This window comes from Truncatella angustata (genome assembly GCF_020726525.1).
Source record: "Truncatella angustata strain MPI-SDFR-AT-0073 chromosome Unknown BKA67scaffold_12, whole genome shotgun sequence".
NCBI lineage: Eukaryota > Fungi > Ascomycota > Sordariomycetes > Amphisphaeriales > Sporocadaceae > Truncatella > Truncatella angustata.
Window position 1 is genome coordinate 587,842 of NW_025763392.1, and position 13,867 is coordinate 601,708.

At 47.5% G+C, this 13,867-nt stretch overlaps 4 protein-coding genes across 4 annotated transcripts; 2 read left to right on the plus strand and 2 right to left on the minus strand.

Moving 5' to 3' along the window:
- Positions 1-221: 221 nt before the first annotated feature.
- On the minus strand, positions 222-1,128 carry BKA67DRAFT_527409 (P-loop containing nucleoside triphosphate hydrolase protein; the record flags this gene model as incomplete). The annotated part of the gene is made up of 2 exons (XM_046098851.1): positions 222-934; positions 990-1,128. 2 exons carry the CDS (start codon positions 1,126-1,128, stop codon positions 222-224), a joined length of 852 nt encoding a protein of 283 aa, XP_045951604.1.
- Positions 1,129-3,814: 2,686 nt separating this feature from the next.
- On the plus strand, positions 3,815-4,608 carry BKA67DRAFT_696814 (uncharacterized protein; the record flags this gene model as incomplete). Its single annotated transcript, XM_046109361.1, has 3 exons — positions 3,815-4,104; positions 4,160-4,254; positions 4,420-4,608. Exons 1-3 carry the CDS (start codon positions 3,891-3,893, stop codon positions 4,606-4,608), a joined length of 498 nt encoding a protein of 165 aa, XP_045951605.1. The 5' UTR covers positions 3,815-3,890.
- Positions 4,609-8,720: 4,112 nt separating this feature from the next.
- BKA67DRAFT_527584 (uncharacterized protein) lies at positions 8,721-10,152 on the plus strand (the record flags this gene model as incomplete). Its single annotated transcript, XM_046098871.1, has 6 exons — positions 8,721-8,916; positions 8,977-8,996; positions 9,049-9,085; positions 9,144-9,211; positions 9,275-9,747; positions 9,807-10,152. The coding sequence occupies 6 exons, from the start codon at positions 8,721-8,723 to the stop codon at positions 10,150-10,152; spliced, it is 1,140 nt and encodes a 379-aa protein (XP_045951606.1).
- Positions 10,153-12,776: 2,624 nt separating this feature from the next.
- BKA67DRAFT_128662 (uncharacterized protein) lies at positions 12,777-13,857 on the minus strand. Its single transcript, XM_046094985.1, has one exon. The coding sequence runs from the start codon at positions 13,674-13,676 to the stop codon at positions 13,161-13,163; it is 516 nt and encodes a 171-aa protein (XP_045951607.1). The 5' UTR covers positions 13,677-13,857; the 3' UTR covers positions 12,777-13,160.
- Between the last annotated feature and the right edge of the window lie 10 nt (positions 13,858-13,867).

Genomic DNA, 13,867 nt, shown 5'->3' on the forward strand with positions numbered 1-13,867 from the left:
TGGCGCATCGAGTGCCTGCTTGAGATGGAGGCGAGGGGGAATCGCATCCCGCAACCAGACTTGTTCACCTGCAGCTTTCCTGCAAATTCTCATGCAAGACGTACTTTCAAGAAGCTTTGTTGACTTTCATAATCAATGGGTATCGTTTCTCTATCTCTATAAATCTCCGAAAAGTTTTCCCAGGCTGTGCGCCATTACAAATTGCAGCCCAGTGTCACGGCTTAAACGAACAAGGACCATAATATATACAAAAGCAGTCCAATCACCAACAAGTTCTTGGCATAGTACAATGCAACATTATACATCTGCATCCGATTCCTCCTGCGTGAACGCGCGACAAAATCCGAGTTATCGTTGCTGTTGGGGAAAGGAATGAGCCCCTTGCCGGGTATGGGCTCTCCAAGGAACTCGCACAAAGGTGCCCAGCCCTCCTTCACTCTGTACTCGAGCAATCTCTCCTTGGGCACCAAGCTCCGGACTTCCTCATAGTGCCGCAGGAAGATATCTTTGCCGCGATTGGGAAAATCGCCCTCGAAGAAGGTGTCGAAGAACTTCTTCAACATGGGCTGATACATGCGAGCAGCCCAGCTCACGTACGACAGCATCCTAAGCTCGGGGTCGGTGGCCCGCCACCAGACGGTCTTCAGGGTCGACGCATGCCAGGAGTCGACATCGCGACAGTTCAGCACCACCTTAGCCTCAGGGTACGCCTCTATGAGCTCTTTCGCAAACGCCACAGCTGGCCAGTCGCACACTGCTTGGCAGTTTCCCAGGAGTTTATCCCAGTCTTGCCGGGTGAACGGCTCGCCTACACCATCGTATTTGGCTCGCATCGCGTCCATCCAGAGCAGGGCGTCTGGAGGATTTTGGATAGAACAGTTATACATGTGATACGTATCGACGTAGCCCAGTTGTTTCATGGCAGTTTGTAATGCTGAAGTCGTTTAGCGTTTAGAACATTGATTGTGGGTGGGTTGTGAGGTTCCTACAGGCAGTTCCTGTCCGACCTAGGCCTAAGATGAGGACCTTCATGGGTACTGTACGCACACATTGTCTTCGGTCAATATCAGTATCATTTGTAAAGATATCCGTGAGTGGTTTGGGGGTGTAACTATCAGCGCAAGACATGGCGTAGATAGACTAAATGCAAATCGATGAATGAGAGACAGCGAGAGACGGTATAACGAATGAAAATGCTTGAAAGAGATTTCAGATTCAGAATTTGACGCTCAACTTCTTCATGTCTATAAGGTTTGCATCGTGCCGGGTCCGTATTATTGGACCACCGTACAGTCGTGCTTTTCTAGAGGGTTTCTAGAGCCGATCTTCTGCAAGCGTAATGCTACACGCGGCCTACGGTCCACTCTATAGGTTCAACATCCCCACACGTCTTTTTTCGCCTATCGTTCTGTAACGCTAGGGCGGTCGAAGTGGAATGCAGACCCACATTTGGGTTCATATGCTCAATGCGTACAGTCAGGAAATGAGTCTATTCACTGCGTAGACGCCTCCATTGGTGTTCGTCAGCGGGTGTGGCTCTGACTTGCAAATGTGGGTTATTTTCACACTCAGGTTTAGCTAATACAAAGCGAAAATGAAGTGTTGGCTTTTAGAGTTAAGTCAACGTCACGTGTACCCCTTAGAACTCATGGTCGGAAGCAACTACGAGAGCACGGCACTCATTGGTCTATAACCAGAATTGTTAGCTTATTTACAAAGCTCTAACCATATTATTACCTTCTTAACCATCGAAGCTCTTTCGGTCCATTAAATACAGCCTCACGGCGAATATGAGAGACAGCTCAAGGTTTGGACAGACAGTTCTATGTTAGAGTTAAACTTGGTCCTCGAGCTCATAATCTATAATAGTTATAATATTTTATCTTCTATAATAGTTCTCTAAGAAGGCTTTTATTTATATAAACTAAGACTGTTAACCTTTTACTATTATATGTGTTAGGCCGAAGGCAAAATACTAAGTTATGTTTAGAGATTATTAAAGTTAATATTATTATTAGTAATTCGTGTTTAAAATATATTTTCTGTTGGAATATGGTTATCCGCGGTCTCGCACGACCATATAGTCTAGCTAGTTACCGGCGTACTGACGGCAAGCCACTACAGCCACACCGTGGCTGTCGGCAGCTTGCAGCCGTATAGGCCAAACCCCTATCTGTAGATCGCGTACGATGGGAAGAATCCCTTCTTCCTTTCGTACGATAGCGCTGAATAGATCTATTTGTCGCCCGCACTGTACGGAAAGAAATGAATGGAGAAGCCATTCCACATTTACTCTTATTACCAGGTGTTACAGTACCCACAGCGGGGCTGTGGGATATGACAGGTATATAGACAGATCTCTCTGACCTGTACCTAGAATAGCTTTCAAGACAAGACATATTACAAGCCCATATCAACTTTACAGTTCGTGACGTTGTAGGCTTGTTGTCTCACACCAGTGTTGTCAACTCTCACTGCTTAGTGCTATCCGCACCCATACTCTCACACCAGGTTTAAAGGTTATAAAAACTCGTCTTTCACTCTGTTTTACTTAGACTAAAATCTTCATATTACTTTTGCGATTATTTTACATTTAACTAAGTAATTATTATTATTATTATTATTATTATTATAATTAGCTCTTCAGGCGTCTCTTCTGTTAAGAGTATAATGAAGTAGTGAGTATTGGCTGCACTATTACAGCAGGAAGGCTAAGTGGGTCATACGGCCTTTTTCGGGGTTGTTCTCGGCCTGATTATAAGGTCTGAGAGACGGGACTTATAGATAGTTTTCTTCATCATGATTTTCACACTTTTGAACAGTCAGTCGTTAGTTTTTGCAGTGGTACATTCGGAAGACAACGAGAATGGCTCGTTGTTGCTAATTAATACTATTTTGGTTATCGAACTCATCCTTTCCACTCATTACTTATTGATCAGTCCACGAACGAGCCTGTGAGTTCGTCGTGAGGCCCCTAACCAAGGGACAAGGCAGTGGTCCTGGTTCAATAACTATCCTTAATATTATAATAAAGTCGTATTAATAAAAGGTAATATGACAGTTTCTACAGTTGATATAGAGATCTGTTGTAGTGAAGGTCTGGTATAGTGCACTGGAAGGAAGAGCCTAAATCTACTCGAGCATAGGATAGTGAATACGGTGCTCGCATGAGCGTGGGATCGCATGTGTAACGCTCTAAGCGTGAAATGATAGTATAGGTACTGTCAAGTAGTATATAGAAGTCTGAGTTTACAAAAGAGAATATCGGTGTATAGAAAGTGGGCATATACCCACTGGCTTAGGCACGTGATCACCACTTCCCAAGTTCGGTGATCCGCGAGCTCGTCGCCTTAGTGTACGGAGTGCTCCCCGTATACTGTGGCCATCTATAGTCATCCATATTGCCACAGATAAGGTTAATAAAGCTTAGATAAATATTTTTAAGACTAAGCTTATATTTAATTAAAAGAGAATAATAAGCTTTTAATTAGTTTTAGATAAAGCGTTAAAAAGGGCTTAATAACATAATAAAAGCTTTATATTATCTTTATTATTTCGTTAAAAAATATACGTAATAAATAACCCTTACTTTATTTCGTAGCTAAGAAATAAACTAAATATAAAGCGTCACTAAATTAGTCTCCTTTAATAATAATTATTAATAAAAAAAATTATTATCTTAAGCCTTTTAAAACCAAGGTATTTATTTGAGAAAAGTAGAGGACGCGGTGTTGGCTCCGCCGGGTTTCGCGGCACGCCCAAAGTGGTATCGCGCCGTACCGCAGCATAAGTAGAACTCTCACTTAACATGTCCCCTAAGAACGATAGCAGGTATCTCTTTGGATAGCCAGTTTTTTTTTAACCTCCTTCCGTCTACAGCTCCTAAAGGTATGAAATCAAGCCGTCAACAGGACAGGACAGGCGATCCTCGATCTGCCGCAACCAAAGTCTCCCAAGTTGATGCAATCCTGATCTCAAGCGATAAGGGGTCTGATTATGGCGACTCTGATAACAGCCAAGCCGATGCCATGTTCCCACGCGTTGAAAAGCTCCCTCTAAGTCCTGAACGCGATAGAGTCGAAGATAACAATATGATCAATTCCGGTTCGTACACATACTCCTTGTGCCTGGATGGACATCAAGGCTAACACGGCCATAGACAAGAGTCCCAAAGACATCGATGCTGGTGACGATAGAGACACCGTTATTGACCCCGCAGAGTCGGACCCCGCAGAAGAAGCTCTCGATGATATTGTATCAATTGCATTAAGCCAATATTAACATCCAGGTGGTCTACAGAGTTCTCCAGAAGTGCCACTGTAAATTTCACCTGCCTCACCGAGGCCGCAGCCGGAGCAGTACTGGCCGAGCCTTGACCTGCCAGGTCTCACTAACAGCGTTCCCTGTGAGACTTTGCAGGCATCTACTGGCCGGGCCACATACTACGAGACTGCTAAGGAATCATCGATCGGAGTTGATTTTCAGTCTCCGCGCAACTCGCGCGGCTTTTCCACGCCTTCTTCACCACGGCTGAAAGACGATCCTAGTCGACTTAACACGCCTAACTGTGATTTGGCTACGGAAGACGACAGTGGTCGCAAAGAGTAGCCAACAACCAAGCGGCAGTTAAGAGTGAGGACGGCGGTACTTCACTACAAAAATCACCATTCTCCCATCACTTCCGTCGTCGATTCCGACGACGAGGACGCGGATGAATGCCAGGGCAATAATGATGACGACGAGTTCCAGCCAATTCAACACAAGCGCCGCAAATTAAGGCCTCTAGCACATGCAACCCTAGGAATACCTACCCGACGGCTGAATCGCTCGGCCGGCGCTGCGTCCAGAAAGCACTCTAACCGGCGCAGCATTACCAGCCCACCATCCTCACAAAGTTCTGGTGAGGACGAAGAGACTACAGAGATACCTACAGCGAGATTTGAGAAATGGCCGCTTAAGGATGCAGTTTTCAAACGTATAACGGTGAACGGCCAGACGACTTTTCAACTTCAATTCACTTGGGATTCACACGCAACTCATAGACACAAAGACCGTGCAACTGCAAAGCTACGATACGGGTTATAGACCAATGAAGACCCTTCTGCGAAACTGGGAACGGCAACTAATGCCCAATTCCAAGTAAGAGATTCAACAGAAGATGAAGAGTATCATGTGGAGTGTATCTTGGACCATAAAATCACCAAATGCAACAATCAAGGACTTCAATTACGCGTCAAATAGAATGGTAACCCGTAGTCTACTTAGGAACCATCAGAGAAGCTAGAAAATGTAGAAGCATACGATATATACGTAGCTCATAACGACATTTCGAAAGCTTTGAATAAGCGGAAGCGTGGTCGACCACAAAAGTATATCATGGATGATGCTGTTTCCTTGGTTTAATCCATGATTTCACAAATCAAGAGGCAGCTTTTAGGCTCTAGAAACAACGAGGAATCCAGATTTCGCTTCAGTTACGGCAGAGAGAGTGGAAATGGACAACTCAAATTACGAATCGGATCAATTGGCTTACCCTTCATGGACATAAGGGGTAATGAGTGTTAGATTCATCAGGTCCACGCCCGGGCGTTGAATAAATTGGCCTACCGGTGTACAATTCTAATTAGAGGATAATTCCGACGATGTGTCCTACATTACCTAAATTTGCAAGTTCTACTACTAGTTTTTTTCCTCTCGCTTGCTCGGGTGGTCTTTTATTAACATTACCAGCTGAAGCTCGGGTTCTTTTGATGGTGCTTGTATATGAGAAGGTCAAATGTCAAACTACCAAGCTCTGAGAAGAGCCTACGCTCTGTCCTCATCTAACAGTTTATGCTGTTGGTTAAAAGTCTCTAATACAATTTGCCGCAACTCCCTATCCGTGTCAACTGTACATGTAGATGTCTCCTCCGTAGTAATGAGATAATTCTCTACCTAGTCCTTGTCATGCTCACACATAGTTGCAACTTTGAACTTCTTTAGGGCGAGGGACTTGAGATCCTTTATATTGTACTTCTCGGCAAGCGCATACACTTAAGCATGAGTCATAAGTCTAGCATTGGCCATTGGCTCGCTAAACTGGGTTGGACTGGAGGTCTCAGTGATGTGCCTTGCCTTGGCATACTTGGAGTTAGCCACTTTGCGCGCTTCGAAGATATCAGGAAATTTATCTTGAGCCACAAATTCAGAAGAAAACATGCGCTTCTTTAGCATTGACTACAAGATAGTGATTAGGTTTGGGTGCCAGAAACGATGAGAGGTCGGAGCGTATTGATTCATAAAATCGCGAATTCTAGCACACTTCCGCAATTACGCATGGTTTCTAAGCGAAAAAATCAGTGTCCACGATAAAGATATATCTCTTCTAACAGCGTAAGAGTAGGACATGTTCTATCGCGGTTATATGAGATTAACATGATTATTCTCTGTTCAAGGGTTAATAATGGAGAAAAGATGTTAAAATAGTATGTTTTTTGTCACGTGAAGATCCGCGCATCAAATATCGAGTGCTCGTCTCTCGGCTGTTCTAAGACCGAATCTGATAAGTACTTAAAAGTTGTTTTACTAACCGCTAAACATTTCCGAGCTAATAGTAAACAGGACAACGTAAACGCAATCCGATACGCCAAAGCCTATATCGGCAATTATATTACCTGTAACTACTCTTACGGAAGCGCACCGAAAGTGATCAATCGCATCAAACCTTTTCTCATTAGGAGTATCTGTTTTACGCGAGTGTCTTTTGCATTACTATCGGCACTGCGTGAAAGACTCCATCGCAATGTCTTACAAAAGCCCATTGGATATAGTTATCGATTTAGCAGTGGCAGAATACAATGACTTATACACGTGATAGAGAAACAAAGGATAATGTCTATTTATAGTACATTGTCGCGCACAAAGTTATAGGTTATCTTATTTCTTTAGCTCGCTCCGAAGCGCCTTACCGGATAGAATAAGGACATGTAGCTTAAGGTGTGAGTCGAGTTTTGATCGACCGTCTCAAGTGAATTTAGAGGACAATTAATAAGCAGTAGAGAAGCTTGTGGCGTCTAACTATAAGACGGGGACGATATGGTACTTGATGAAGTGGTAGGGCTCTCCAAAGACGAAGAGTACCTGGGTCAAGGTTGAGGATGTGGATCTCAAGCTGGTCACTAGTTTTGAATTCCAACAATCGACGGAGACGCGTCTAAAGATTGCCGTTAGAACATTACACTAGCCAATGGACACACGGGACTATAGAGTGTGTCCGTAGCAGCAGCACCTTTACAAGTCCAACACCCACGAGAAGAACTCATGACGCAGCGCTTGGTTCCGTAGCTGTATAAAAAAAGCCAGGAAATAGGCGCGCGCAGCAGCCGTACATGTTGGCTCGCAAAAAGTTGACAGTTTTGCAAATTGGGTCTACTGCCGCACGACATGTTTGAAGCATGCCTGCTGGGGTAGTGGGGCCGCTTGGCTTCTTCGGAGCGCGGAAGAAAGAAGTTCTATCGCATATAGCCCCCGGGGTGGAAGCGGGGGTGTCAGGCGGCTTTTCTATAGACGCTGTCATTCGGGTCGAGAAGATTTCAAATGCCAAGAGAATTAGGGATGTTAATTTTAAACCGCTTATTCCCTGGTTCCGCCCTAGTAGCGGAGCGCCAAGAAAAATAGTTGTAGAAGTTGTGTGCTGCCAGTCAAACCGCTGGTACGACCGCCGCCACAACTTCAGCCGCAACCACCAATACGTCGCTGGCCAGGCTCGACCGCTTCCGTGACCACGGTCTCATCTTGTAACGCGACAAATCAGTATGACTGCTCATGGTCGAAACCACCACCATGGTGTGCGCCTCCTTCCTATACTGCGACGAGGATTCGTCAGGCAACAAGCTATGCATGTATCGACAAGACGGCATGACGCTTTCCTGCAATATCGTCGCCATCATCTTCGCCATCGTCCTGATCGCGATTATTGCATTCATTGTCTTCCATGCTGCCACGACCGTAGGGCTCAGAAGCGCATGCGGGCTCGCGCTGAGGCCGCTGCTATTGCAAAGACCAACTACGTTTCCAGATCCGAGAAGGCCCGAGACTCGGACACCTCACTAACTACATTCCTCTACTTCACTGTGTACGCTCAAGCGATAGTACTTGACAAAAGTATTGGTCTCCCGGTTTGAATAGCGAACTTAATAACCTTATTTTACTACTTTCTAGGTCCGGTTTCCAATTCATGATAGGTCTGTCTAACTTCTGATCCGTCCGGATTCACGAAAGTGGGACTTTCAAAGTCAGTTTAGCTTGCCAATCGCTCAACGGCACTTAGGGTGGCCCAGCACTCAACTCTTTGAATGTGGTGGATGTATGACGCAGCGCAAACGCTTAGCCAAAACCTTGGTAGTGCTAGTCCTTGACCAGTTCTACCGAAACTGTCCCCTCATTGGCGATGACATACAACCGTCCGCCACGCTCTGTTGGTCCTCTGCTGGGGAGACCGAGAGGACTGAGAGATCTGGATGTTGCTTACTGAGACTTTCATTCTAGTCGCCACGTTCAGATGATGTATGGAAGATGGGGTGCTATGGCACATTGGAGATTTCATGAATAGGGTAAGGTAGCACTCGAGGCAATTGAGTGGCGAGTTTTCCTTCTCGTTCATCTGAAGCGCTCGATTGGAACGAGCAACAATCATGCGGGATTATTTTCTATGTCCCACGTCGTAGTAGGTAGCTGAAAGAATGAGCGCTGAGCCGAGCTATCCAGGGGTTGCTCCACCTCCATCTGGTGTCATCCCAGACCTGGCGCACCCACCGGATGCCGGGCGGGCGCTGCTCTTGGTTTGGGTCACTGTGTGCGATGTCCTCGCGACCGTCTTCTTCCTTACCCGCGTATACGTGAAGATCTGGGTGACGCGCAAAATCCTGATTGAAGATGGTACGATCGAGCAGACCCTGCATCTCTGACGGAAAAAGAGTGGCTGACTTGTTATTCAAGGAACGTGTACAATAGCTTGGGTATGACCGACCAGCATTGGTATCACACTCGAACACTCATAAGCAGCGACAGGCCTTGATGCTCCTGTACTCGGCAACCGTCTATCTGAGTAAGAACAATCGTCCTCCCGCGGGGCTGCCAGAAGTGCTTACGTTTTTGGGATGAAGTGGCGCACCATGGAGAAGGCCACCATGCATGGGACGTATCGCGAGAGGCGTACTCGCAGATTTTGAAGGTCGGTCCTGTTGACTCTTCGATAAGAACCCTTAGTAGTATTTACACAGCGCCTTTTGTGCAGTGGCTCTACGCCGGATCGATCGTTTACTGCCCGACTGCGTACTTTACCAAAGTCACTCTCCTGTTGCTCATTGCCCGGGTGTTTGCGGTCAGGGAGTGCGTCGCTAATAGTATCCACATCTTCATTTTCGCACTCCTGGTCGCCTACCTCCCGATTCAGATTGCCAAAACGGTCGTCTGCACACCCGTCAGAGCCTACTGGGACAGCTCTGTGCACGGTACATGCCTCAACCAGCGCAAGATCTTCCTCTCAGACATATCTCTTGCCATCTTCACCGACTTTATCATCCTGCTCATACCCGTTCCCTTAACTTGGTCGCTACGCACGCCTATACGGAAGAAGATCAAGATTGTTGCGCTGCTCAGCGCTGGAGGGATTGCCACTGCTGTGACGGTCTTCCGTCTTTACTTGGCCATCAATTTCGTACACTCAACTGACGTTACATCAGACTTTGTGGCCCAAAACATAACTGTGTGAGCTTTTGAAGACTGGCAAAACATGATATGAGCGGGCTAACGTGGCTCTACGGTAGTATGATCGAGGTTACGATCGGGCTAATATGCTCGTGTATCCCCGCCGCGAGCATTCTCATAAGACATTGCTGGCCAACGCGGCCATCGGTCCGCCCCAATTGTCCACGCTCCAGCTGGAGAGGATGGGGACCCAACGAGACAAGAGCAACCATTTCTTCTCCTATGTCTACGATGAGGAGCCCACCAGTGAATTTCGAGGTCGAGCCCGCCATATTGTCTAGGCATCCAGGGCAGATAACCAGAGATGAGACAAAAGAGACCGACTATGATCACTTGTTCAATGGATGGGCTAACTCCGTGTCCTCGAGGGAGGGGAGGCGGGACGGATGGCTTGGCCCGAGATAGCCGGAGCGGGCGATCACGGACGAAGGATGATGAAGAGAGGTGGTTTCTCAATGGAGCGGCCCCGGATCAGGAAAGTCACCATGGGACGCGCTTCGGGACATAATCCTATAGAGGCGTAATAAAAGGTGAGCTGAATTCGTTGCGCTCCTGCCCCTCTTTCGGGCGGGATTCGCACTGACGGAGATATGTGCTTCAGTCAATTATATTACAAAAAGCTCTTTTCGCACGCGTGCTCCTTTTCAAGAATGTAGCTTCGCGATTCTCCAAAAGGAACCTAACTACAACATTTTGGACCACTGCGGAAAAAAAAATTTCAACGACGGTATCTTGGAAGCCTGCGGTTCTGCCATCTGTATCACGTGCCAAGCTTTTACACTGGCAACGATTTCTCGCCTGGTATTTCGCGGCAATTTTGGCCGATCATAAGGGGAAGAAAGTTACAGCAGGATCACCACAGCAGATCAGCAACGAGGGAATGCAGCAATGCCAAGGCGAAGTTGTTGAGATATGCAATGCTCTTATGGCAGATCTCAAACCTCTGGGTGCCGTTCAGTGAAAGTTCACAACATTTCACCAGCATGAACATGTTTGAACTTCACTGATTCATACTACATTTGTCCTGCATATCAGGGACGGACACCGGCAAGGTTGTGCAAGTTGCTACCCCAACTCGTCAGACTTGTGACAAAATCCCATTGACTTGTACGCAGCGGATCATACAGCAAGGTCGACTCGTGTGGCGGCCATCAGTTGGACGAGTTTGTGCAAGTTATAGCTGACTCGCGAGTCAGCTGCGCGAACACCAAAAAATAAAGAATTCGTCAATTCTAAAGCAATCTTCAGCCTCGCTGTCCCTGAGGAGTTAGCCCACAGGTGATCTCCTCCATCTTGTTCGAGTCTATAACATTGCGACAGCCTATAACAGCCATGCCGAGCCTGACAATTGTCTCGCACTGGATTATTCATCATTCTACCAACCCGCAAAGAAGTGAGGCATTAGATCATGGCCAGGTTAAGAGCTAATTCAGTCGGATCAATGCTCCGCTGCCCCCCTGCCGCATTCACGCAGTGCACAACAAGGTGTCCGCGTCGTGTCTGTGTCTGATTCCTAGTTGCACTCATGGGCATACGATAATGGTATCCTCATTGTTGCCCTGTTGGCTCTCGTGAGCCGTGCATGTTTCGGCTTCGACTTGCATCGCATCAGCGCTTTCCCTATCGCCCACGGCCTCCATCATGCCAGTGCCCGGAGTGGCAGTACTCTCCTTCGCAGAACTAAATGCCTGCGACCTCGCCCGATCACCTGCCAGGCGTATTTCGCGTAGCTGCTCCGCAGACGGCCTGCGGAGAACCCCTCTCACCACTTTCGGCCGTGCCGGGCACTTCTCAAACTTGGCAGCATGCGGGCCGCGGCAGTTGACACATTTGGGGATTAGCTTGTTACAGGTGCCTTCGTGCATTGGTCGGGCGTAGGTTCCGCAAATTCTCCTCCAGCACCGGTAATTTCGGCCATGAAAGAAGAAGCAGTCTCCGCACTGGGGAACCCGAGGATCCTAGCGTAGAAGATACGAGGTCATGGAGTATGCAAAAAGCCTGAATGGCCGTTTGATATCCTCGGTAAAGGAGACGAGCCAGTTTGTCTCTGCGTCGCTATCAGATGTATGCTTAGATAGGACACACCTCACCGGCCTCACGCCTGTCTGAACTTCCGCCTCATTGACGACGGCCGTTTCGTCGATATCGACGGCGAGGCCCTCGGCTGTCATGACTTTTTGTGGACAGCCCCGCAGCTTGTAATGGTGCTACACAACATACTCCTCAATTTTCTCTGCTTTGAGGATGTCGATAATCTTGCTCTGCTCGCGATGTCACTCAGCAGGACTTGGCGGAGCCTGCTCGGGGTGGTGGGGCCGCTTGGCTTCCTCGGAGCGCGAAAGGAAGAAGCTCTATCGCATATAGCCCGCTCGCATATAGCCCGCGGGGCGGAAGCGGGGGTGCCAGACGGCTTACCTATAGACGTTGTCATTCAGATCGAAAAGATTTTCAAATGCCAAGAGATACTAGGGATATACTTTAAGCGCGTCACTAAATAGCCTGATTTCCTGGTTGCGCCCTAACAGCGGGGCGCCAAGAAAAATAGTTGTAGAGGTTGATGTTGGAACTTTACGAAGAAGGGCAACCTTAAGGATGGTAAGAAATGGCCTCGCTTCCTTCTTAAGAAAATCAGATTAAGTGATAATGACTGGGTAGCCCTTGAGTGTTTTGAGCATATTCTTTTGCAGTACGAGAAGGTCATCAAGACTCTTGAGGGTGACGGTCAGGTCCGCCGTCGCCACCGTGGCTATGAGGGTTCATACGGTAACGTATGGGACGTAATTCTGGGCATGGAAAAGCTACTAGAAATACTCGAGAAGGAGAAGAAAGAGGCGGAGTCATTACCTGACCCGAAGCAGTTGTGACCCGGAGCAGTTCCGTATTGGCGTCAATTTGGCTTGGGACAAGCTGGATAAACACTATAAAAGTGGGTTATTAATTGCTGCTTTTATAATCTTCCCATACTCCGCCAACGCCTTCTTATAAACTTTTCTCACTGACTTCTTATCGACAGAACTAGACGAAACCGCTACGATGGAGCTGGTTTCAAGATAAATGGAAAGAACACCATGATTGTGTCAAGGTTGCGAAGAAAAAGGTTCAAGATATCTGGGACTGAGTATATAAAACAAGGAGCGTATGCCTCTCTCGCCAGCCTCCCTATCGACACCAGCTGTAGGAGATAAGTGTACCTACTACGATCCCTTCGAGCAGGATGTCTTCAAAAAGCGTGCTATCGCAATCCAAAACCAAGCGCAGGCTGTGCGTATCACGGAGGGGATGGACGAATACGCTGCTTGGTGTACCAACGAGTCACAAGACATAGCATATTGCCCTAACCCTTTGCAGTACTAGCATGTTCTTCGCGTCAAATACCCTCGTTTATCTGAAATGGCCCTAGGCTTTCTCACCGTTCAGCCTATGAGCGCTGAGTACGAGAGACTCTTCTCTGCAGCTTGCGTAATCGCTAGGGGTATGCACTCGAGTGCACGTATGAGAGCACCGGCCTCAGCCTGGGCTGGGACAGCTTGTAGTTTCTTGCGAAAGAGATGGAGTGCCAGGTGTTCGTCCATCTTCTTAGTTTCTCGGATGTTTCTCGAGTCGCCGGTCAATCTAAATGCGGCGTCTTTGTTGCGCGAAGTTACTAGAATGGATCCGTTCGAAGTTTGTGGGAGATAGTTGGCCAACGGTGTAGACTCATCCTCGGCTTGCTGTGGGTTTCCCACATTAGGAAAGAAGACCCTGTCGTCGTCGACATTGTCCAGGACCATAACCCATCTGCCATTTCCCTCGTCCGAAAGCCAGTTAAACACAAGCTGAAGGATATTAGCCTTGGGATCGGATCGTCCTGGAAGCTCGAGACGGTCTGCAATGCCTCTGTATGCTTCCTCGAATCGGGCGCGAGTGCTCGAATGCAGATCAAGCAGCATTTACCCGACCGTGCATTTTGCTCCTCCATATTTCCGGCTTTCTGACTGGATTACAGTCTACGGCAAGCTCAGATCTCTCCCAAACCGTAAGGGTCTGACTGTACTTGTTGACCTCGTTTGGTACATGGTCTGCTCTTGACGAACGCTTGGAAGCGGTAGAGCTAGATTGGCACTAACCAGGCCTAACGACG

Bases quoted from the DNA above. Each gene is read 5' to 3' on its own strand.
- BKA67DRAFT_128662 (XM_046094985.1), bottom strand. From the start codon at position 13,676: ATGCTGCTTGATCTGCATTCGAGCACTCGCGCCCGATTCGAGGAAGCA.